Source organism: Salvelinus namaycush, chromosome 17, assembly GCF_016432855.1.
Source record: "Salvelinus namaycush isolate Seneca chromosome 17, SaNama_1.0, whole genome shotgun sequence".
Lineage (NCBI taxonomy): Eukaryota > Metazoa > Chordata > Actinopteri > Salmoniformes > Salmonidae > Salvelinus > Salvelinus namaycush.
In genome coordinates, this window is record NC_052323.1 from 36,479,624 (window position 1) to 36,502,647 (window position 23,024).

The window sequence follows — 23,024 nt, forward strand, 5'->3', positions numbered from 1 at the left end:
CCCCCAACCCCCCTTCTCCCGCTGTCTCTCCCCCAACCCCCCTTCTTCCTCTGTCTCTCCTCAACCCCTCTTCTTCCTCTGTCTCTCCTCAACCCCCTTCTTCTGCTGTCTCTCCCCCAACCTCCCTTCTTCCGCTGTCTCTCCTCAACCCCCCTTCTTCCTCTCTCCTCAACCCCCCTTCTTTCTCTGCAGATTATGAGAAGATGTTTGGTACAAAGTGTCATGGCTGTGACTTTAAGATCGATGCTGGGGACCGCTTCCTAGAGGCCTTGGGATACAGCTGGCACGACACCTGCTTCGTCTGCGCTGTAAGTCACTCTCCTGATTCACCTGGACCTCTGTCTACCTCACCTCCATGTACATCCTGGACCTGGTCCAACCTACGTCTCTACCTGTCTCTCCTGGACCTGCTCCAACCTACGTCTCTACCTGTCTCTCCTGGACCTGGTCCAACCTACGTCTCTACCTGTCTCTCCTGGACTTGGTCCAACCTACATTACGTCTCTACCTGTCTCTCCTGGACCTGCTCCAACCTACGTCTCTACCTGTCTCTCCTGGACTTGGTCCAACCTACAGTACGTCTCTACCTGTCTCTCCTGGACCTGCTCCAACCTACGTCTCTACCTGTCTCTCCTGGACCTGCTCCAACCTACGTCTCTACCTGTCTCTCCTGGACCTGGTCCAACCTACGTCTCTACCTGTCTCTTCTGGACTTGGTCCCAACCTACAGTACGTCTCCGTTCTGTCTCTGTCGCTCTCTCTCTCTCTCTAGCTCGCGCTCTCTCTCTCTCTCTAGCTCGCTCTCTCTCTCTCTCTAGCTCGCTCTCGCTCTCTCTCTAGCTCGCTCGCTCTCTCTCTAGCTCGCTCGCTCTCTCTCTAGCTCGCTGTCGCTCTCTCTCTCTAGCTCGCTGTCTCTCTCTAGCTCGCTGTCTCTCTCTAGCTCGCTGTCTGCCTCGCTCTCTCTCTAGTTCTCTCTAGCTCCTTGTCACGCTCTCTCTCTCTCTCTCTCTCTCTCTCACTCTCTTTCTTTCTCGCTGTCTCTCTCTCTCTAGCTCGCTGTCTCTCTTTCTTCTCTCACTTAACCCCCTGCCTTTCTCCCTCCTCTGTCTCCCTCTCTCTCTCCATCCCAGTTCTGCCAGATCAACCTGGAAGGAAAGACGTTCTACTCTAAGAAGGATAAGCCGCTGTGTAAAGGTCATGCCTTCGCTCCCGTCTGAGAGGGAGGGGGAGGTGGTTCAGAGGGGACAGGAAGCCCTCACCATTCTCTGAACCCTGAAGACCTGTACGGTGGCAGTTACTCTCCACTGTCCACTGCAAACCAGACAGCATCAGATCCTCACTATCGCTCAGCTACAGTTCAACTGTTCCTCATCCTTCAACCTCTAATCCCTGGACTTTCTAAAGGCCTCCTGTACTGGCTAAGAGCTAAAGGAATGTAATGTCAACCTTGACTGCCTAGTTTCTCTACTGCTGTTACTCATAGCAGGTTACTCTAGTATCATATGTAATGGTATAACGAAGTAAGACATTTTTTAGTATCGTGTGTAGTGTTATTACAAACGGAGCCATTTCAAAGCCTTCGCTTCTCTATCTCGTGTATATTGTCAGTGAATATATTCGTCATTCTCCCTCTGTGATTGTGATGCTTAACCACATGTTGTTCACAAGGCATCCTTTACTCCAGTGTGTGAAGTCGACTGTGTTTGGGCCTATTAGTCCGGTAAAATATCACTCTTTAGACCCTTCTAATCTCAACCTCGTTTCACTTTCAAGTGCCTTTTTTGAAGTTGAACCAACCATTTAGTGTGTCATTTTCTAAGATGTTACATTTAACTATCCCTGCACCACCGTCTTCATTTAAAGTACCCTCCTAGTCTCTGGTCTGTTCGGCACCCCTTTTTTACTGCACTACTTAAGGTGATTTTATTGGGGACCCTTACTCCAGTACTTAAGGTAATGTACGGGGCAACCTTACTCCAGTACTTAAGGTAATGTACGGGGCAACCTTACTCCAGTACTTAAGGTAATGTACGGGGCAACCTTACTGCAGTAATTAAGGTAATAGGAACTCAGTCATGTGGAACTAGTTACTGTACTTACTGTAATACACTCCCTGTTTGCGTTCCAAATGGCGCACCCTATTCCTTATGTAGTGCACTAATTTGTATGGGCTCTGGTCAAAAAGTAGTGCACTATAAATGAAATAGGGCTGTCCTTTGGGACACAACCCACATTGCACTAGTCACTATAAAAACTGTAGAACACTCCATATTGACCCCAGAGACCCAGAATGCATCACTTGACGTCAGCTATGTTTTTGAATTGGTTAATGTAAATCAGAATAGTACATCATAAAAATGGAGTAGCGTTTTGAAGCAACGTTTTATCAATGTTCGCTATATGGAAATAAAGGATGTTTACAGGGCTGGGGGTCAAATCCAGTTTAAACCATGGAAGTAAACTGTAGCTCTTGAATGGAGAATAATCTCATAGCCAATTATATTCTAGAAATGTTCTAAATTCAGTTGGAATCGACCCCAACTGTGTGAAGGGATTTGTAGTCATTTTGTTGTCCTGGGATTTGTAGTCGTTGTGTTGTCCTGGGATTTGTAGTCAATGTGTTGTCCTGGGATTTGTAGTCATTTTGTTGTCCTGGGATTTGTAGTCAATGTGTTGTCCTGGGATTTGTAGTCATTTTGTTGTCCTGGGATTTGTAGTCATTGTGTTGTCCTGGGATTTGTAGTCATTGTGTTGTCCTGGGATTTGTAGTCATTCTACACAAGTGACTGTATGTATTGGACCAAATACTGTATGGTCTAGGGTTCTATTCAATCCGAATCACGGAAGTTCAGCGTTGGAGCGTGATTGAAATTTAAATGTTCCCGCGTTGGCGGAGACTGCATTCCTGGTAAATGATGTCGGCTCAATCCACAAATTACATTCAGAGCGCGCCATCTGTAAAGCTTCAAACGACACGTTGAATAGAGCTCATGTCTCACAAGAGACCTGTAAGTACACTGAACAAAAATATAAATAACACATGCAACAATTTTAAAGATTTTGACTGAGTTACAGTTCATAGAAGGAAATCAGTCAATTGAAATTAATTAATTAGGCCCTAATCTATGGATTTCACATGACTGGGCAGTGGCGCAGCCTTGTTTGGGCCTGGGAGGGCATAGGCCCACCCATTGGGGAGCCAGGCCCAGCCACAAAAGGGCATTATTAAAGACAAATATTCCAAAGTTTCATCAGCTGTCAGGGTGGATGGTGTCAGACGATCCCGCAGGTGAAGAAACCGGATGTGGAGGTCCTGAGCTGGCGTGGTTGGCTGGTTGGACGTACTGCCAAATTCTCTAAAACAACGTTGGAGGCAGCTTATGGTAGAGAAATTAACATTCGATTATCTGGCAACAGCTCTGGTGAACATTACTGCAGTCAACATGCCAATTGCACACTCCCTCAAAACTTAGATATCTGTGGTATTGCGTTGTGTGACAAAACTGCATTTTAGAGTGGCCTTTTATTGTCCCCAGCACAAGGTGCACATATGTAATGATCATGCTGTTTTCAGCAGCTTATTGATATGCCACACCTGTCAGGTGGATGGATTATCTTGGCAAAAGAGAAATGTTCAGTAACAGGGATGTAAACAAATTTGTGCACATAATTTGAGATAGAGAAGCTTTTTTGTGCGAATGGAACATTTCTGGGATCTTTTATTTCAGCTCATGAAACCTGGGACCAACACTTTACATGTTGCGTTCATATTTTTTGTTCAGTGTAGTTATTTGATGGGTGTGTTTGAAAGAACGGTGTGTTTTGAAACCAAATGATTTTGTAACGTACTGTGTTCACTGACTAGTACGATTAGTTCACTTCCGATATGTGCTCATTCCTACTTTTGTACACGTGATGTCATGACGTCAACCTCTGCTCCAAGAACAATAGCATTATAATAACAGAATACTAACAAATATATATGTATTTTACTATTTGTTTGTATTATAGTATCGTATACCAAGTGCCTTCTCAAGCTTTACACACTGAGCTTTACAATCATTCTTAAATTCTAAGGAAAAACTGCTGTATTCATTTGTGTACACGCTAGAGATGTTTTCAGCATAATAATTAATATCCTTGATAAAGGAGCTGTATTTGGTATTTGAACCAGTTAATCAATAAAAAAATGTCTGCGTTCTTCCATACTCTCTCTTTTCATTCTCTTTGTCTCCATGCACCCAGTATTAGTTTAATGTTAAAAAAATGACCTAACCCTCAAATACACAAATCGACCCCCAGCACCTATTTACAGTTGCCCTAAAGGGCAAAGTAGCTTTCAAAGTGGGTCTTAGGGCCACCGTACCTCCTCCCTAGTCATGATCTCCCCCTTAGGGCCACCGTACCTCCTCCCTAGTCATGATCTCCCCCTTAGGACCACCGTACCTCCTCCCTAGTCATGGTCTCCCCCTTAGGGCCACCGTACCTCCTCCCTAGTCATGGTCTCCCCCTTAGGACCACCGTACCTCCTCCCTAGTCATGGTCTCCCCCTTAGGACCACCGTACCTCCTCCCTAGTCATGGTCTCCCCCTTAGGACCACCATACCTCCTCCCTAGTCATGGCCCCCCTCCCCTTCCCTTAGGACCACCGTACCTCCTCCCTAGTCATGGTCTCCCCCTTAGGGCCACCGTACCTCCTCCCTAGTCATGATCTCCCCCTTAGGGCCACCGTACCTCCTCCCTAGTCATGATCTCCCCTCCCCCTTAGGGCCACCGTACCTCCTCCCTAGTCATGGTCTCCCCTCCCCCTTAGGACCACCGTACCTCCTCTCTAGTCATGATCTCCCCTCCCCCTTAGGGTCACTGTACCTCCTCCCTAGTCATGATCCCCCCTTAGGGCCACCGTACCTCCTCCCTAGTCATGATCTCCCCCTTAGGGCCACCGTACCTCCTCTCTAGTCATGATCTCCCCTCCCCCTTAGGACCACCGTACCTCCTCTCTAGTCATGATCTCCCCTCCCCCTTAGGACCACCGTACCTCCTCCCTAGTCATGATCTCCCCCTTAGGGCCACCGTACCTCCTCTCTAGTCATGGTCTCCCCCTTAGGGCCACCGTACCTCCTCCCTAGTCATGATCTCCCCCTTAGGGCCACCGTACCTCCTCTCTAGTCATGATCTCCCCTCCCCCTTAGGGCCACCGTACCTCCTCCCTAGTCATGATCTCCCCTCCCCCTTAGGACCACCGTACCTCCTCCCTAGTCATGATCTCCCCCTTAGGGCCACCTTACCTCCTCCCTAGTCATGATCTCCCCTCCCCCTTAGGACCACCGTACCTCCTCCCTAGTCATGATCTCCCCCTTAGGGCCACCGTACCTCCTCCCTAGTCATGATCTCCCCTCCCCCTAGGCCACCATACCTCCTCCCTAGTCATGATCTCATCTCCCCCTTAGGGCCACCTACCTCCTCCTCCCTAGTCATGATCTCATCTCCCCCTTAGGCCACCGTACCTCCTCCCTAGTCATGATCTCCCCCTTAGGACCACCGTATCTCCTCCCTAGTCATGGTCTCCCCCTTAGGGCCACCGTACCTCCTCTCTAGTCATGATCTCCCCCTTAGGGCCACCGTACCTCCTCCCTAGTCATGATCTCCCCACCCCCTTAGGTTCACAGTACCTTCTCCCTAGTCATGATCTCCCCCTTAGGTTCACCGTACCTCCTCTCTAGTCATGGTCTCCCCCTTAGGGCCACCGTACCTCCTCCCTAGTCATGATCTCCCCTCCCCCTTAGGACCACCGTACCTCCTCCCTAGTCATGATCTCCCCCTTAGGGCCACCTTACCTCCTCTCTAGTCATGATCTCCCCTCCCCCATAGGGCCACCATACCTCCTCCCTAGTCATGATCTCATCTCCCCCTTAGGGCCACCGTACCTCCTCCCTAGTCATGATCTCATCTCCCCCTTAGGACCACCGTACCTCCTCCCTAGTCATGATCTCCCCCTTAGGGCCACCGTACCTCCTCTCTAGTCATGGTCTCCACCATAGGGCCACCGTACCTCCTCCCTAGTCATGATCTCCCCCTTAGGAACACCGTACCTCCTCTCTAGTCATGATCTCCCCTCCCCCATAGGGCCACCATACCTCCTCCCTAGTCATGATCTCATCTCCCCCTTAGGGCCACCGTACCTCCTCCCTAGTCATGATCTCCCCTCCCCCTTAGGACCACCGTACCTCCTCCCTAGTCATGATCTCCCCCTTAGGGCCACCTTACCTCCTCTCTAGTCATGATCTCCCTCCCCCATAGGGCCACCATACCTCCTCCCTAGTCATGATCTCATCTCCCCCTTAGGGCCACCGTACCTCCTCCCTAGTCATGATCTCATCTCCCCCTTAGGACCACCGTACCTCCTCTCTAGTCATGATCTCCCCTCCCCCATAGGGCCACCATACCTCCTCCCTAGTCATGGTCTCCCCTCCCCCTTAGGACCAACGTACCTCCTCTCTAGTCATGATCTCCCCCTTAGGACCACCGTACCACCTCCCTAGTCATGGTCTCCACCATAGGGCCACCGTACCTCCTCCCTAGTCATGGTCTCCCCTCCCCCTTAGGACCACCGTACCTCCTCCCTAGTCATGATCTCCCCCTTAGGGCCACCGTACCTCCTCTCTAGTCATGATCTCCCCCTTAGGGCCACCATACCTCCTCTCTAGTCATGATCTCCCCCTTAGGACCACCGTACCTCCTCCCTAGTCATGGTCTCCACCATAGGGCCACCGTACCTCCTCCCTAGTCATGGTCTCCCCTCCCCCTTAGGACCACCGTACCTCCTCCCTAGTCATGATCTCCCCATTAGGGCCACCGTACCGCCTCCCTAGTCATGAAATCCCCTCCCGCTTAGGGCCACCGTACCTCCTCTCTAGTCATGATCTCCCCGTTAGGGCCACCGTACCTCCTCCCTAGTCATGATCTCCACGTTAGGGCCACCGTACCTCCTCTCTAGTCATGATCTCCCCGTTAGGACCACCGTACCTCCTACCTAGTCATGGCCCCCCTCCCCCTTAGGACCACCGTACCTCCTCCCTAGTCATGGTCTCCCCCTTAGGACCACCGTACCTCCTCCCTAGTCATGGTCTCCCCCTTAGGACCACCGTACCTCCTCCCTAGTCATGATCTCCCCCTTAGGACCACCGTACCTCCTCCCAAGTCATGGTCTCCCCTCCCCCTTAGGTTCACCGTACCTCCTCCCTAGTCATGATCTCCCCTCCCCCTTAGGACCACCGTACCTCCTCCCAAGTCATGGTCTCCCCTCCCCCTTAGGTTCACCGTACCTCCTCCCAAGTCATGGTCTCCCCTCCCCCTTAGGTTCACCGTACCTCCTCCCTAGTCATGATCTCCCCCTTAGGGCCACCGTACCTCCTCCCTAGTCATGAACTCCCCTCCCCCTTAGGACCACCGTACCTCCTCCCTATCATGATCTCCCCCTTAGGGCCACCTTACCTCCTCTCTAGTCATGATCTCCCCTCCCCCATAGGGCCACCATACCTCCTCCCTAGTCATGATCTCATCTCCCCCTTAGGGCCACCGTACCTCCTCCCTAGTCATGATCTCCCCCTTAGGGCCACCATACCTCCTCTCTAGTCATGATCTCTCCCTTAGGACCACCGTACCTCCTCCCTAGTCATGGCCCCCCTCCCCCTTAGGACCACCGTACCTCCTCCCTAGTCATGATCTCCCCCTTAGGGCCACCGTACCTCCTCCCTAGTCATGAACTCCCCTCCCCCTTAGGACCACCGTACCTCCTCCCAAGTCATGGTCTCCCCTCCCCCTTAGGTTCACCGTACCTCCTCCCTAGTCATGATCTCCCCTCCCCCTTAGGACCACCGTACCTCCTCCCAAGTCATGGTCTCCCCTCCCCCTTAGGTTCACCGTACCTCCTCCCAAGTCATGGTCTCCCCTCCCCCTTAGGTTCACCGTACCTCCTCCCAAGTCATGGTCTCCCCTCCCCCTTAGTTTCACCGTACCTCCTCCCTAGTCATGATCTCCCCCTTAGGACCATCGTACCTCCTCTCTAGTCATGGCCCCCCTCCCCCTTAGGACCACCGTACCTCCTCCCTAGTCATGGCCACCCTCCCCCTTAGGACCACCGTACCTCCTCCCTAGTCATGAACTCCCCTCCCCCTTAGGACCACCGTACCTCCTCCCTAGTCATGGTCTCCCCCTTAGGACCACCGTACCTCCTCCCTAGTCATGATCTCCCCCTTAGGACCACCGTACCTCCTCCCTAGTCATGATCTCCCCCTTAGGGCCACCATACCTCCTCTCTAGTCATGATCTCCCCCTTAGGACCACCGTACCTCCTCCCTAGTCATGGCCCCCCTCCCCCTTAGGACCACCGTACCTCCTCCCTAGTCATGATCTCCCCCTTAGGGCCACCGTACCTCCTCCCTAGTCATGAACTCCCCTCCCCCTTATGACCACCGTACCTTCTCCCAAGTCATGGTCTCCCCTCTCCCTTAGGTTCACCGTACCTCGTCGCTAGTCATGATCTCCCCTCCCCCTTAGGACCACCGTACCTCCTCCCAAGTCATGTTCTCCCCTCCCCCTTAGGTTCACCGTACCTCCTCCCAAGTCATGGTCTCCCCTCCCCCTTAGTTTCACCGTACCTCCTCCCTAGTCGTGATCTCTCCTCCCCCTTAGGGCCACCGTACCTCCTCCCTAGTCATGAACTCCCCCTCCCTTAGGACCACCGTACCTCCTCCCTAGTCATGATCTCCCCCTTTTGCCACCTTACCTCCTCTCTAGTCATGATCTCCCTCCCCCCCCATAGGCCACCATACCTCCTCCCTAGTCATGATCTCTCTCCCCTTAGGGCCACGTACCTCCTCCCTAGTCATGATCTCATCTCCCCCTTAGGCCACCGTACCTCCTCCTCTATCATGATCTCCCCCTTAGGACCACCGTATCTCCTCCCTAGTCATGGTCTCCCCCTTAGGGCCACCGTACCTCCCTCTAGTCATGATCTCCCCCTTAGGGCCACCGTACCTCCTCCCTAGTCATGATCTCCCCTCCCCCTTAGGTTCACCGTACCTCCTCCCTAGTCATGATCTCCCCCTTAGGTTCACCGTACCTCCTCTCTAGTCATGGTCTCCTCCTTAGGGCCACCGTACCTCCTCCCTAGTCATGATCTCCCCTCCCCCTTAGGAACACCGTACCTCCTCCCTAGTCATGATCTCCCCCTTAGGGCCACCGTACCTCCTCCCTAGTCATGATCTCCCCCTTAGGGCCACCGTACCTCCTCCCTAGTCATGGTCTCCCCCTTAGGACCACCGTACCTCCTCTCTAGTCATGGTCTCCCCCTTAGGACCACCATACCTCCTCCCTAGTCATGGTCTCCCCTTCCCCTTAGGACCACCGTACCTCCTCCCTAGTCATGGTCTCCCCCTTAGGGCCACCGTACCTCCTCCCTAGTCATGATCTCCCCCTTAGGGCCACCGTACCTCCTCCCTAGTCATGGTCTCCCCTCCCCTTTAGGGCCACCGTACCTCCTCCCTAGTCATGGTCTCCCCTCCCCCTTAGGACCACCGTACCTCCTCTCTAGTCATGATCTCCCTTCCCCCTTAGGGTCACTGTACCTCCTCCCTAGTCATGATCTCACCTCCCCCTTAGGGCCACCGTACCTCCTCCCTAGTCATGATCTCATCTCCCCCTTAGGGCCACCATACCTCCTCCCTAGTCATGATCTCCCCCTTAGGACCACCGTATCTCCTCCCTAGTCATGGTCTCCCCCTTAGGGCCACCGTACCTCCTCTCTAGTCATGATCTCCCCCTTAGGGTCATCGTACCTCCTCCCTAGTCATGATCTCCCCACCCCCTTAGGTTCACAGTACCTTCTCCCTAGTCATGATCTCCCCCTTAGGTTCACCGTACCTCCTCCCTAATCATGATCTCCCCCTTAGGGCCACCTTACCTCCTCTCTAGTCATGATCTCCCCTCCCCCATAGGGCCACCATACCCTCCTCCTAGTCATGATCTCATCTCCCCCTTAGGGCACCGTACCTCCTCCCTAGTCATGATCTCATCTCCCCCTTAGGACCACCGTACCTCCTCCCTAGTCATGATCTCCCCCTTAGGGCCACCGTACCTCCTCTCTAGTCATGGTCTCCACATAGGGCCACACGTACCTCCTCCCTAGTCATGATCTCCCCCTTAGGAACACCGTACCTCCTCTCTAGTCATGATCTCCCCTCCCCCATAGGGCCACCATACCTCCTCCCTAGTCATGATCTCCCCCTTAGGGCCACCTTACCTCCTCTCTAGTCATGATCTCCCCTCCCCCATAGGGCCACCATACCTCCTCCCTAGTCAGATCTCATCTCCCCCTTAGGGCCACCGTACCTCCTCCCTAGTCATGATCTCATCTCCCCTTAGGACCACCGTACCCCTCTCTAGTCATGATCTCCCCTCCCCCATAGGGCCACCATACCTCCTCCTAGTCATGGTCTCCCCTCCCTTAGGACCAACGTACCTCCTCTCTAGTCATGATCTCCCCCTTAGGACCACCGTACCACCTCCTAGTCATGGTCCCACCATAGGGCCACCGTACCTCCTCCCTATCTGGTCTCCCCTCCCCCTTAGGACCACCGTACCTCCTCCCTAGTCATGATCTCCCCCTTAGGGCCACCGTACCTCCTCCCAGTCATGATCTCCCCCTTAGGGCCCCATACCTCCTCTCTAGTCATGATCTCCCCTTTAGGACACACCGTACCACCTCCCTAGTCATGGTCTCCACCAGTGGGGCCACCGTACCTCCTCCCTAGTCATGGTCTCCCTCCCCCTTAGGACCACCGTACCTCCTCCCTAGTCATGATCCCCCATTAGGCCACCGTACCGCCTCCCTAGTCCATGAAATCCCTCCCGCTTAGGGCCACCGTACCTCCTCTCTAGTCATGATCTCCCCGTTAGGGCCACCGTACCTCCTCCCTAGTCATGATCTCCACGTTAGGGCCACCGTACCTCCTCCCTAGTCATGATCTCCACGTTAGGGCCACCGTACCTCCTCTCTAGTCATGATCTCCCCGTTAGGACCACCGTACCTCCTACCTAGTCATGGCCCCCCTCCCCTTAGGACCACCGTTACCTCCTCCCTAGTCATGGTCTCCCCCTTCAGGACACACCGTACCTCCTCCCTAGTCATGGTCTCCCCCTTAGGACCACCGTACCTCCTCCCTAGTCATGATCTCCCCCTTAGGACCACCGTACCTCCTCCCAAGTCATGGTCTCCCCTCCCCCTTAGGTTCACCGTACCTCCTCGTCATGATCTCCCCCTCCCCCTTAGGACCACCGTACCTTCCTCCCAAGTCATGGTCTCCCCTCCCCCTTAGGTTCACCGTACCTCCTCCCAAGTCATGGTCTCCCCTCCCCTTAGGTTCAACCGTACCTCCTCCCGAGTCCATGATTCTCCCCTTAGGGCCACCGTACCTCCCCGTCCTATGTCTCATGGACACTCCCCCCTCCCCCCCTTTAGGACCACCCGTACCCCTCCTCCCTAGTCCATGAGCTCCCCCTTGGGCCACCTTAAACCTCCCTCTCTTAGTCCAATGAATCTTCCCCCTCCCCATAGGGCCACCAATACTCCTCCCTAGTCATGATTCATCCTTCCCATAGCCCCGTCTCCTCTAGGATAGTCGCCCCAATGGCCGTAGCATACCTCCCCTCTAGGTTCAAATGATCTCTCCCTTAGACCCCTACCTCTTACCTGGCCCCCACCCTTAGACCACCAAAAATACCTCCCCTCCTCTAGTCAATGAAAATCTCCCTTCCCTCCCTTAAGAAGGCCACCGTACCCATCCCTCCTAGTCATGCCCCCCCCCAACCCCCTCCCCCCTTAGACCACCCGTAAACCCTCTCCTCAATCCATGTTCCCCCCTCCCCCTTAGGCACCGCACCGGTCTACCCATCAACTCTCCCCTCCCCCTTAGTCCCTACGCCCTCCACCAGGTCTCCCCTCCCCCTTAATGACCCGTTCAACCAGTACCTCCTCCACAAGTCATGGTTCCTCTCCCCCTTCAACCCCAGTGGTTTTTTTTCAACCGTAAAAAAAACCTTCCTCACCCTAGTCCATGGGATCCTCCCCCTTCCCCCCCTTAAGGAAAAAAAACCCACCGTACCCCTTTCCCTCCCCCCCCAAAGTCCCCATGGGTCCCCCCCCTCCCCCCCTTCCCCCTTTAGTTTCCCCAACCGTACCTCCCACCCCTCCCCAATTCCCCCATGGCCCCCCCCCCACTCCCCTCCCCCCTTAGGGTTCAACCGTAAAAAAAACCTCCTCCCAAAGTCCCCCAATGGGTTTCCCCTTCTCCCCTCCGCCCCCTCTTAAGTTTTTCACCGTAAAAAAAAAAACTTTCCTCCTTAGTCCCCCAATGATTTCCTTTTCCCCCTTAAAAGGAAAACCCAAATCGTACCTCCTCTTCCTTTAGTCAATGGCCCCCCTCCCCCCCTTAAGACACCGGTACCTCCCTACCCCCTAGTCCCTGGGCCACCCCTTCCCCCTTATGCCACCGTAACCTCCCTCCCCTAAAGCCATGAACTCCCCCTCCCCCTTAGGGACCCACCGTACCCTTCCCCTCCCTAAGTCCCCCATGTCCCCCCCCCCCCCTCCCTTAGGACCACCGTAAACCTTCCCTCCCTAGTCCCCCATTGATTCTCCCCCTTAGTAACCACCGTACCTAACTCTCCCCCTTAGTCCCCCCATGATCCCTCCCCTTAGGGCCCCACCCATACCTCCCCTCCTTTCTAGTCCCCCCCATGACTTTCCCCCCCTTTAAGGACCACCGTACCTCCTCCCTAGTCCCCCCCATGGGCCCCCCCCCCCCTCCCCCCCTTTAAAACGACCCCCCCGTACTTCCCCCTCCCCTATCCCCCCCCCCATTGGAAATTTTTCCTCCCCCCCCCCCTTAGGTGCCCCACCGGTTAAAAAAAAACCTCCTTCCCCTAAGTCCCCCCCCATGAAAAAACCTCCCCCTCCCCCCCTTATACCACCGTACCTTCCCCCCCAAAAGTTCCCAATTGGGGTCCCTTCCCCCTCTCCCCCTTAGGTTTCCCCCCCCGTACTCGTCCCCGCTTAAAGTCAAATGATCTTCCCCTCCCCCTTCAGGACCAAAACCCGACCCTTCCTCCCAAAGTTCCCCCATGGTTTTTTTTTTTCTCCCCTCCCCCCCCTTTTTTAAGGTTTTTCCACCGAACCTCCTCCCCAATTCATTGGTCCCCTCCTCCCCCTCCCCCTTTAAAAAGTTTTTTTCCACCGTAAAACCTCCCTCCCGAAAGTTCCCCCCCCCCCCGTGGATTCTCCTCCTCCCCCCTTAGTGGCCCAACCGTTAAAAACCCTCCCCCCTCCCTAAAGTCCCCCCCCCATGAAACTCAAAAAACCCTTCCCCCCCCTTAAGGACCACCGTTAACCTCCCTCCCCCTAGGTCCCCCCCATGAAATTTTCCCTCCCCCCTTTTTTGCCCTTTACTCCTCTTCCCTAGTCATGGAAAATCTCCCCCTTCCCCCCCATAAAAGGCCCCCCAATACCTCCCTCCCTAAGTTCAAAATGATCCTCAACCTTCCCCCCTTAGGCCCACCCGTCAAACCTTCCTCCCTAGTTCCCCCCCCCCCATGATCCCCTCCATCCCCCCCCCCCCTTTAGGGGCCCCCCGACCGTAAAGACCCCCCTCCTTCCCTAGTCCCCATGAATCTCCCCGGAGGAACCACCGTATTCTCCCCCTCCCCCCTATCCCCCCAAATGGGTCCCCCCCTCCCACCCTTAGGGCCACCGTAAACCTCCCCTCCCTACCTAAAGTTTCATGAATCCTCCCCCCACCTTAGGGGCCACCGTTACTTCCTCCCCAGTCATGATTTTTCCCCTCCCCTCCCCCTTAGGTTTTCCACCGTACCTCCCTTCCCCCTAGTCAAGATCTTTCCCCCTTATGTTTCAAACCGTACCTCCCCCCTCCCCTCCCTAGTCATGGGTCCCCTCCCCCTCCTTAGGGCCCACCGTAAACCCTCTCCCCTAGTCCACCCCCAAATGAGTCCCTTCCCCCCCTACCCCCTTAGGAAAACACCGTACCTCCTTTCCCTAGTCATGAAATCCTTCCCCCCTAGGGGGGGCCCCCGTACCTTTCCCTCCCTAGTCCCCATGATCCCTCCCCCCCCCCTTTAAGGGCCACCCCGTAAAAACCTCACCCCTTCCCCTAGTCAATGGTCTCCCCCTTAGACCCCCAACCCGTTTAAACCCTCCCCCCCTTCTCTAGTCAGGGGGTCCCTTCCCCCCCTTAGGAAACCCCAACCAAATACCCCCCTTTTTCCCCCCGCCCTAGTCAAATGGTCCCCCCCCCCCTCCCCCCTTTTCCCCCTTTAGGAACACCCCCAAAACAGTTAAAACCCTCCCCTCCTAGTTCCCAATGGTTTCCTCCCCCCCTTAAAGGCCCACCGTAACCTCCCTCCTAGTCCCCCCCCCCCAGGAAAATCCCTCCCCCCCTTCGGGCCAAACCGTAAAAAGGCCTCCCCTCCTAATCCCAATGATTCCCCTTCCCCCCCCTTAGGGGGCCCCCCGTACCCCCTCCTAAGTCCCCCAAGTCCCCCCTCCCCCCTCCCCCCTTAGGACCACCGTAACCTCCCCCTTTCTCTAGTCCCATTAAATCCCTTTTTTCCTTTTTCCCCCCTTCGGGGTCACCTGTAACCCTTCCTCCCTAAGTCCATGATCCCCTCACCCTCCCCCTTAAAGGGCCACCCACCGTAAAACCCTCCCCTCCCCCTAAAGTTCCCCATGATCTCAAATTTCTCCCCCCCCTGTAAGGCCCCAACCCCCATACTCCCTCCCCTAGTCCAGATCCCCTTCCCCCCTTAGGACCCACCGTAAGTCTTCCTTCCCATAGTCAATGGTCTCCCCCCCCTTTAATGGGCCCCCCCCCCCCACAACCCCGTACCCCCTCCTCCCCCTTCTAGTCCCCCAGATCTCCCCCTTAGGGGGTTCCCCACCTACCTCCCTCCCCTAAGTCCATGATTCTCCCCCAACCCCCCCTTTAGGTTTTTTCCACCAGGTACCCTTTCTTCCTAAGTCATGATCCTCCCCCCCCTTAAAGTTTTCAACCGTAAACCTCCTCCCTAAATCATGAATATCCCCTCCCCCCCCTTAGGGCCCCAACTTACCTTCCTCTTCTAGGTCCCCCCCCCCCCCCCCAATTAATCCTTCCCCCCTCCCCCCATTAGGGCCCCACCAAATAACCTTTCCCCTTCCCCCCTAGTTCCCCCCCATTGATCCTCCAAATCTTCCCCCTTAGGGCCCACCGTAACCTCTCCCCTATTCAAAATGATCTCATCCCCCACCACCCGTACCTCCCACCTCCCCACTAAAGTCCCAATGATCCTTCCCCCCCCCTTAAGGGGGCCACCGTACACTCCCTCCTTCCTAGTCCCCCCCAGGGTCCCCCCTCCCCACCATAAGGGCCACCGTACCCTCCTTCCCCCATAAGTCCCCAATGGGGATCTTTCCCCCCTTTAGGACAAACAAAACCCCGTAAAAAAACCTACCTCTCTATCCCATGATCCCCCTTTCCCCCCCCTCCCCCCATAGGGCGCCCAACCATTAACCCTCCCTCCCTAGTCCATGAGCTCCCCCCTTAGGGCCCCACCTTTACCTCCCTTCCCTTAGGCCCCCCCCCCCCCCCCCCCTGGGAAATCTTCCCCCCTCCCCCCATAGGTGCCCCACCAGTAACCCCCCCCTCCCCTAGTTCCCATGAATCTCCCATCCCTCCCCCCTTAGGGCCAAACCAAGCGGTAAAAACCTTTCCCTCCCTAGTCCCCCCCCCCCCATTGATTCTCCATCTCCCCCCTTAGGAACCCCGTAAAACCCTCACCCTTTCTCTAGTTTTCCCATTGATTCCTTTTACCCCCTCCCCCATAGGGCCAACCCAAAATAACCTCCTCCCTAGTCATGGTCCCCTCCCCCTTCCCCCCCTTTAGGAACCACCCCCGTAACCTCCCTCCTCTAGTCCCATGAAATCCTTCCCCCACCCTTTAAGGAACCCACCGTAACCCACCTCCTAAGGTCCCCCCCCATGGTTCCTTCCCCCCAATAGGGCCCCCAAAAAAAACGTAAAAAACCTCCTCCTAAAGTCCCCAAATGGGCCCTTTCCCCCTCCCCCTTTAAGGGAAACCACCGTAACCCCTTTCCTCCCCCTAAGTTCCCAATGATTCTCCCCCCCCCTTAGAAAGGGCCACCCCCGTACCCTTCCCCCCCTCCTCTAGTCCCCATGAGTCCCTCCCCCCCCTTAAAGGGGCCCACCCATCCCTTTCCTCTCCCTTTGTTCCCCCAAATGAAATTTCTCCCCCCCCTTAGAAAACCCCCGTACCCAACCCCTCCCTTAGTCCCCCCTGGTCCTCCCACCAATAGGCCACCCCGTACCCCCTCCTTCCACCCCCCCTAAGTCAATCGGTTCCTCCCTCCCCCCCCTTCAGGACCAACCCGTACCCCTTCCTCCCTAAGTCCATGGATTCTTTCCCCATTAGGACCCAACCGTACCCCGCCTCCCCTAAGGTCAAATGAAAATCCCCCCTCCCCTTAAAGGCCCCCCCACCGTAAACCCCTCCCTCTCCCTAGTCTTGGAACTTCTCCCCCCCCCCCTTAGGCCCACGTAACTCCCTCCCCTAGTCCCCCCCCCAATGGAGTCTCCCAACTTTTTTTTTAGGGGCCCCCCCCGTACCTTCCCTCCCCTAAGTCCATGATTCCTTCCCCACGTTTTAGTGGCCACCCGTTAAAAAACCCCTCCTCCCTTCCAGTTTTCATGGGAAAAATCTCCCCCGTTAGGAACCACCCGGTAAAAACCTTTCCCTACCCCCCTAGTCCCATGGCCCCCCCCCCTCCCCTTAGGAAACCAACCGTAAAAACCCTCCCTCCCCTCCCTAAGCCCATGGGTCCTCCCCTTTAAGAAAACCACACGTACCTTTCCTCCTCCCTAGTCCCCCCCCATGGATCCCTCCCCCCCTTATGAAAAACCCACCGTAAAACCTCCCCTCCCTAGTTGTCCAAAGACTCCCCCCCCTTAGGGCCACCCATAAACCCTCCTCCCCTCCCTAGTTCCCCCAAAATGATCCCTCCCCCCCCTTAGGACCCACGTAAACCTTCCCTCCCCTAGTCATAGGCCCCCCTCCCCCCCTTTAGGACACCCACCGTACCTTCCTCCCTATCCCCCCCCCATGAAAAATCCCCCCTCCCCCCCCCCCCCTTAGGGCCCCACCCCCGTACCTTTCCCTCCCCTAAGGCCCCAAAAATGAACTCCCCCTCCCCCCCTTTACAGAACCCCACCCGTTACTCCTCCCCAATCCCCCCCCCCCCCTGGTCACTTCCCCTCCCCCTTTAGGTTTTTCCATTTTTTTTTCAACCGTAAAAACCTTTCCTCCCCCCTTAATCCCCCCCCCCCCCCCCCCCCCCCCCCCCCCCCCCCCCCCCCCCCCCCCCCCCATATTCCTCCCCCCCCTTCCCCGGCCCCCCCCCACCACCCCTCCCCAAGTCCCAAAAAGGCCCCCCCCCCCCCCACCCCCCCCTCCCCCTCCCCCTTAGGTTTTTTCAAACCGTACCTCCCTCCCCCAAGTAATGGGGTCCCCCCCCACCCTCCCCCCCTCTCCCCCCTCCCCCCTTTAGTTTTTTCACCGAAAAAACCCCCCTACCTCCCCGAGGTTTCCCCCCCCCCAAAAAATGATTCCTTCCCCCCCTTAGGGCCACCGTAAAAACCCTCCTGTCCCCTAATTTCCAGGGAAACTCCCCCCCCCCCTCCCCCACCCCCCCCGTAGGAAAACCCACCGTTAACACTCCTCCCCCTATTCCAATGATCCCTTTCCCCCCCTTAGGGGCCCAAACCTTAAACCCTCCTCCTCTAATTCATGGGATTTCTCCCCCCCCCTCCCCCCATAAAAGGGGCCACCCATTTAACCTCCCCTCCCCTAGGCCCCCCCCCATTGAATTTCCTCCCAAATCTTCCCCCCCTTAAGGGGCCCACACGTCACCCTCCTCCCCCTAGTCCCCCCCCCCCCAATGATTCTCCACCCCTTAGGGGCCACCCATAACCTTTTTCCCCCTCTCTAGTCCCCCCCCCCATGAAATTCTTCTCCTTAGGAAACCAACCCGTAAAAAAACCTCCCCCCCTCCCTAGGTCCATGGCCCCCCCTCCCCCAAAAATTTTAGGAGGACCCCAACCCCGTAAAAACCTACCCCTTCCCCTTAAAGGTCCCGTCAATGATCCTTTTCCCCCCCCTTTTAGGCCCCAACCGTACCTCCTCCCCTAGTACCCCATGACTTCCCCTCGCCCCCCTCCCCCTTTTATAACAACCACCGTAAACCCTTTCCCTCCAGTTTCCCCCCCCCCCCACCATGGTCTCCCCCTCACCCCATTAGGTTTTTTTCAACCGTAACCTTTCCTCCCTAGTTCCCCCACCCCCCCATGAAAAAAAGTCTTCCCCCTCCCCCTTTAAAAGGAACCACACAGTAAAAAAAAACCCTTCCTCCCACTTCCCAAAGGTCCCCCCCCCCCCCTCCCCCCTCCCCCCTTAGGGTTCACCGTACCCTCCCCTCCCAAGTCCCATGGTTCCCCCCCCTCCCCCTTAGTTTTTTTTTTTTTTTTTTCCCAACCCCGTAAAAAAACCCTTCCTCCACCTATCCCCCCCCCCCCTGGAATCCTTCCCCCCCTTTTTAAAGGACCAAATCGTAAACCTCCTCCCCTCTATTCCATGGGCCCCCCCCCTCCCCCTTAGGACCACCGAAACCTCCTTCCCCTAGTTGTCCCCCCCCATGCCCACCCTCCCAGCCCCCTTAGGAACCCCACCCCCGTCCTTCCCCTCCCCCCTAAGTTCCCAGGAACTCCCCCCCCTCCCCCCCTTAAGGAAAAAAAAACCCAACCCGTTAACCCCCCCCTAGTTTCAATGGTTCCCCCCCTCCCCCCCTTTTTAGGCCACCTTACCCTCCCTCCCTATTCCCATGAAATCCCTTCCCCCCCCCCTTAGGGAAAAAACCACCCCGTAAAAAACCCCCTAACTCCCCCCCTTATTCCATGCAATTCCCTCCCCTTAGGGCCCCCCCACCATAACCTCCCTTTCCTCTAGTTCCCCCCCCATGAATTTTCTCCCCCCTGTAGAACCACACCGGTTACACCTCCCCTCCCTAAGTTCCCCCCCCCCCCCCATGGGCCCCCCCTCCCCCCTTTAGGACCACACCCGTAAAAAAACCTCCTCCCTAAAGTCCCCCAATGATCTCCCCCCCCTTAAGGGCCCACCGTACCTTCCTCCCCTAGTCCATGCACTTTCCCCTTTCCCCCCCCTTTTTAAAAAATGAACCAAACCCCGTAACCTTCCTCCCAGTCCCCCCCTGGTTACCTTCCACCCCTCTTCCCTTAGGTTTCACCCGTAAAACCTCGTTCGCTAGTCCCATGATTCTTCCCCCTTCCCCCCTTAAGGACCACGTAAACCTCCCTCCCAAGTTTCCAAATTGTTTCCTCCCCTCCCCCCCCTTAGTTTTTTCCAACCGTAACCCTCCCCCCCCCCTCCAAGTCAAAAATGGTTTCCTCCCCTCCCCCCCTTAAGTGTTTTTTTTTTTCACCGTACCTCCTCCCTAGTTTCACCGTGAATCTTTCCCCCCCCTTCCCCCCTTTAGGGCCCACCGTAAAAACCTCCCCTAGTATGAACTTCCCCCCTTTCCCCCCTTTAGGGACCACCGTAAAAAAAAAAAACCGTCCTTCACCCCTAGTTCCCCAAGATTCCCTTCCCCCCTTTTTTTGCCCCCCCCCTTTTACTTTACCTTCCTTCCTCTAGTCCCCCCCCCCCCCCCCCATGATCCCCTCCCCTCCCCATAAGGCCCACCAATAAAAAAAAACACCTCCTCCCTAGTCCCCCCCAATGAAAATCTCAAAAATCTCCCCCCTTTAGGGCCCCCACCCCTACCTCCCTTCCCCCCCTAGTTCCAATGATTCGTCCATCTTCCCCCCCCTTAGGGCCACCCCCGTAACCCTTTCCCCCTCCCTAGTCCCGCCCCCCCATGGGAGTCTCCCCCTTGAGGAACCCAAACCCGTTAATCTTTCCCCCTCCCCCCCTAAGTTTTCCCAATGGCCCCCCCCTCCCCCCCTTTAAAAAGGGCCCCAAACCGTTAAAACCTCCTTCTCCCAGTCCCATGAATTCCCTCCCCCCTTTAGGGCCCACCGTACCCTCCTTCCCCTATTCATGATCCCTCCCCTCCCACCTTTTTAGGTTTCCACCGTAACTCCTCCCCCTAAGTTCCCCACCATGATCCACTCCCCCCCTTTAAGGTTTTTTTTTTTTTTTTTTTCAACCGTCCTCCCCCACTCTCTAGTACCCCATGTCCCCCCCCCCCCCCCCCCCTTCCCTCCGTTATGCCCCCCCCCCCGTAACCCTCCTTCCCTAAGTTCCCCAATGAAATTCTCCCCCCCTCCCTTAGGAACACCGTTAACCTCCTTCCGATCCATTAATTCCTCCCCCCCTTAAGGCCAAAACCGTAAAACACCTTCCTCCCCTAAGTCCCCCCCCCCCCCCCATGAAAAATCCTCCCCCCCCCTTGGGCCCACCGTAAACAACCTCCCTCCCCCCCTAAGTTTCCCCCCCCCCCACACCCAAGGGGTTTCCCCCCCCCCCCCCCCTTCCCCCCCCCTTAAAGGAACCCACCCGTACCTTCCCTCTCTAGCCCAAATGGTCCTTTCCCCCCCCCTTTAGGAAAAACCACCATAACCTCCCTCCCTAGTTTCCATGGTCCCCCCCTTTTCCCTTTCCCCTAGGAAACCCAAACCGTAAACCTCCCTTACCCCCTAGTCCAAGGTCCTCCCCCCCTAAAAGGGCCCCCCACCGTAAAACCCCTTCCTTCCCTATTCATGGATTGTTCCCTTTCCCCCCCCTTTAGGGGGGCCCCACCCGTAAACCCTCCCTCCTATTCCCCCCCCATGGATCCCTTCCCTCCCCCTTGGCCCCCGTTAAAAAACCCTACCCTCCTAGTTCCATTGGGGTCCCCCCCCTCCCCCCCCCCTCCCCCCCTTAAGGGACCCACCGTAAAAAAACCTCCCTCCCTTCTAGGCCAATGAATCTCCCCTCCACCCCTTAGGGGTCCATGTTAACCTTCTACCCCCCTCCCTAGTCCCCCCCCCCATTGATCCTTCACCCTCCCCCTTAGGGCCCAACCGTAAACCTACTCCCCTAATCCCCAATGGGATTCCTCATCCCTCCCCCTTTAGGGGGCCCACCAATAAAAAACTCCTCCTCCTAGTCCCATGAAAATTTTCCTCCCCCCTTTTAGACCCAACCGTAAAATCCCCGCCCCCCCTCCCCCATAGTCATGGTCCCCCCCCCCTCCCCTTAGGGCCAAACCGTACCTTTTTCCTTCTCTAGGTCATGATCTTCCCCCTTTTAGGGTCCATCGTAAAAAAAAAAACCCTCCCCCCCTCCCCTAGTCCCAAATGATTTTTCCTCCCCACCCCCCCTTAAGGTCCCCCACAAAACCTGTGTTTTTTCCCTCCCTCGTCCATTAAGTTCTCCCCCTTAAGGTTTTTTCACAAAAAAACCGTACTCCCTCTCTCAGTCATGGCTTTTTCCCCCCCCCTTTAGGGCCAACCGTAAAAAAAACATCCCCCTCCCCTAAAAAAGTCCATGAAATCTACCCACCCTCCCCCCCTTTAAGAACCAAACCCGTACCTTTCCCCCTCCCTAAAAATTCCCATGATCTCCCCCCCCCTTAGGGCCCACCTTACCTTCCCCTCTCTAGTCCCCCCCCCCCATGATTCTCCCCCCCCTCCCCCCCCATCGGGGGGCCACCATAACCTTTTCCCCTCCCCTAGGTCATGAAAAATCTCATCTCCCCCTTTAGGGCCAACCGTTAACCCCTCCCCTCCACCTATCCCAGAATCCCTTCCAATCCTTCCCCCTTTATGACCACCGTAACCTCCCCCTCCCTAGTCCCCCCCCCCATGGGAAAATCCCCCTTTACCCCCCCTTTAGGGTGCCAAACCCCCCGTAAAAAACCCCTCCCCCCCTCTCTAGTCATGGTTTCTTCCCACCATAGGGCCACCGTTAAAAACAAAAACACCCCTCCTCCCCTAGGTCCATGATCTCCCCCCTTTGGTCGAGGAAAAAACAACCGTAAAAACTCACCCCCCCTCTTCCCTAGTCCCCAATGAATTTTTCTTCCCCCCCCTCCCCCATAAGGGGCCCCCACCATTAAATTAAAACCTCCCCCCCCTAGTCCCCCCCCCCCCCCCCCCCCCCCCCCCCCACCAATGAAAATCCTCCAATCCTCCCACCCCTTTAAGGGCCCACCGTAAAAAACCCTCCCCTCCCCCCCTAGTTCACCCCATGATCCTCCCCCCCTCCCCCGTTTTAAGGACCCACCGTAAAAAAACCTCCTCCCCTAAGTCCCAATGATTCTCCCCCTTATGGGCCCCACCTTACCCCTCCCCTTCTCTTAAGTTCCAATGATTTTCTTCCCCCCGCCCCCCCCCCCATAATAAGGCCCAACCATTACCTCCTCCCTAATTCCCCCCCCCATGAATCTTTTTTCATCTCCCCCCCTTAGGGCCCCACCGGTTACCTCCCTCCCTAGTCCAATTGATCCCTCATCTCCCCCTTAAAAGGACCCCGTACCTCCCTCTTCTAGTTCTGATCTTTCCCCCCCCTCCCCAAATAGGTGCCAAACCAAAAACCCCTCCCCCTTCCCCCCCTAGTCCCCCCCCATGGGTCCCCCTCCCCCTTCCCCCCTTAGGAACCAAACCGTCCTCCCCCTCTCTAGTCCATGAAATTTTTCCCCCCTTAGGAACAACCACCGTACCACCCTCCCCCCCTAAAGTCCCCCATGGTCCCTCCACCCATAAAGGGCCACAAAACCCCCGTTAACCCTCCCCCCCCTCCCCCTAGTCCCCCCCAAAAAATGGGTCCCCCCTTTCCCTCCCCCTCCCCCTTAGACCCACCGTTACCTTCCCTCCCCTAGTCCATGGAACTCCCCCCTTTTT

The 23,024-nt window shown here is 56.0% G+C and overlaps 2 protein-coding genes across 2 annotated transcripts in view; both read left to right on the top strand.

Annotated features, from left to right (window-relative positions):
* Positions 1-3,112, top strand: part of LOC120062203 (PDZ and LIM domain protein 7-like) — a 74,513-nt gene extending 71,401 nt beyond the window's left edge. The window contains exons 8-9 of the mRNA XM_039012004.1: positions 193-308; positions 1,131-3,112. Coding sequence (XP_038867932.1) covers positions 193-308; positions 1,131-1,217 — 203 coding nt within the window. The 3' untranslated portion in view covers positions 1,218-3,112. The remainder of the gene's footprint in view (positions 1-192; positions 309-1,130) is intronic.
* Positions 1,992-23,024, top strand: part of n4bp3 (NEDD4 binding protein 3) — a 53,158-nt gene continuing 32,125 nt past the window's right edge. The window contains exons 1-2 of the mRNA XM_039012005.1: positions 1,992-2,023; positions 11,934-11,994. Of these exons, the coding sequence (XP_038867933.1) occupies positions 1,992-2,023; positions 11,934-11,994 (93 nt within the window). The remainder of the gene's footprint in view (positions 2,024-11,933; positions 11,995-23,024) is intronic.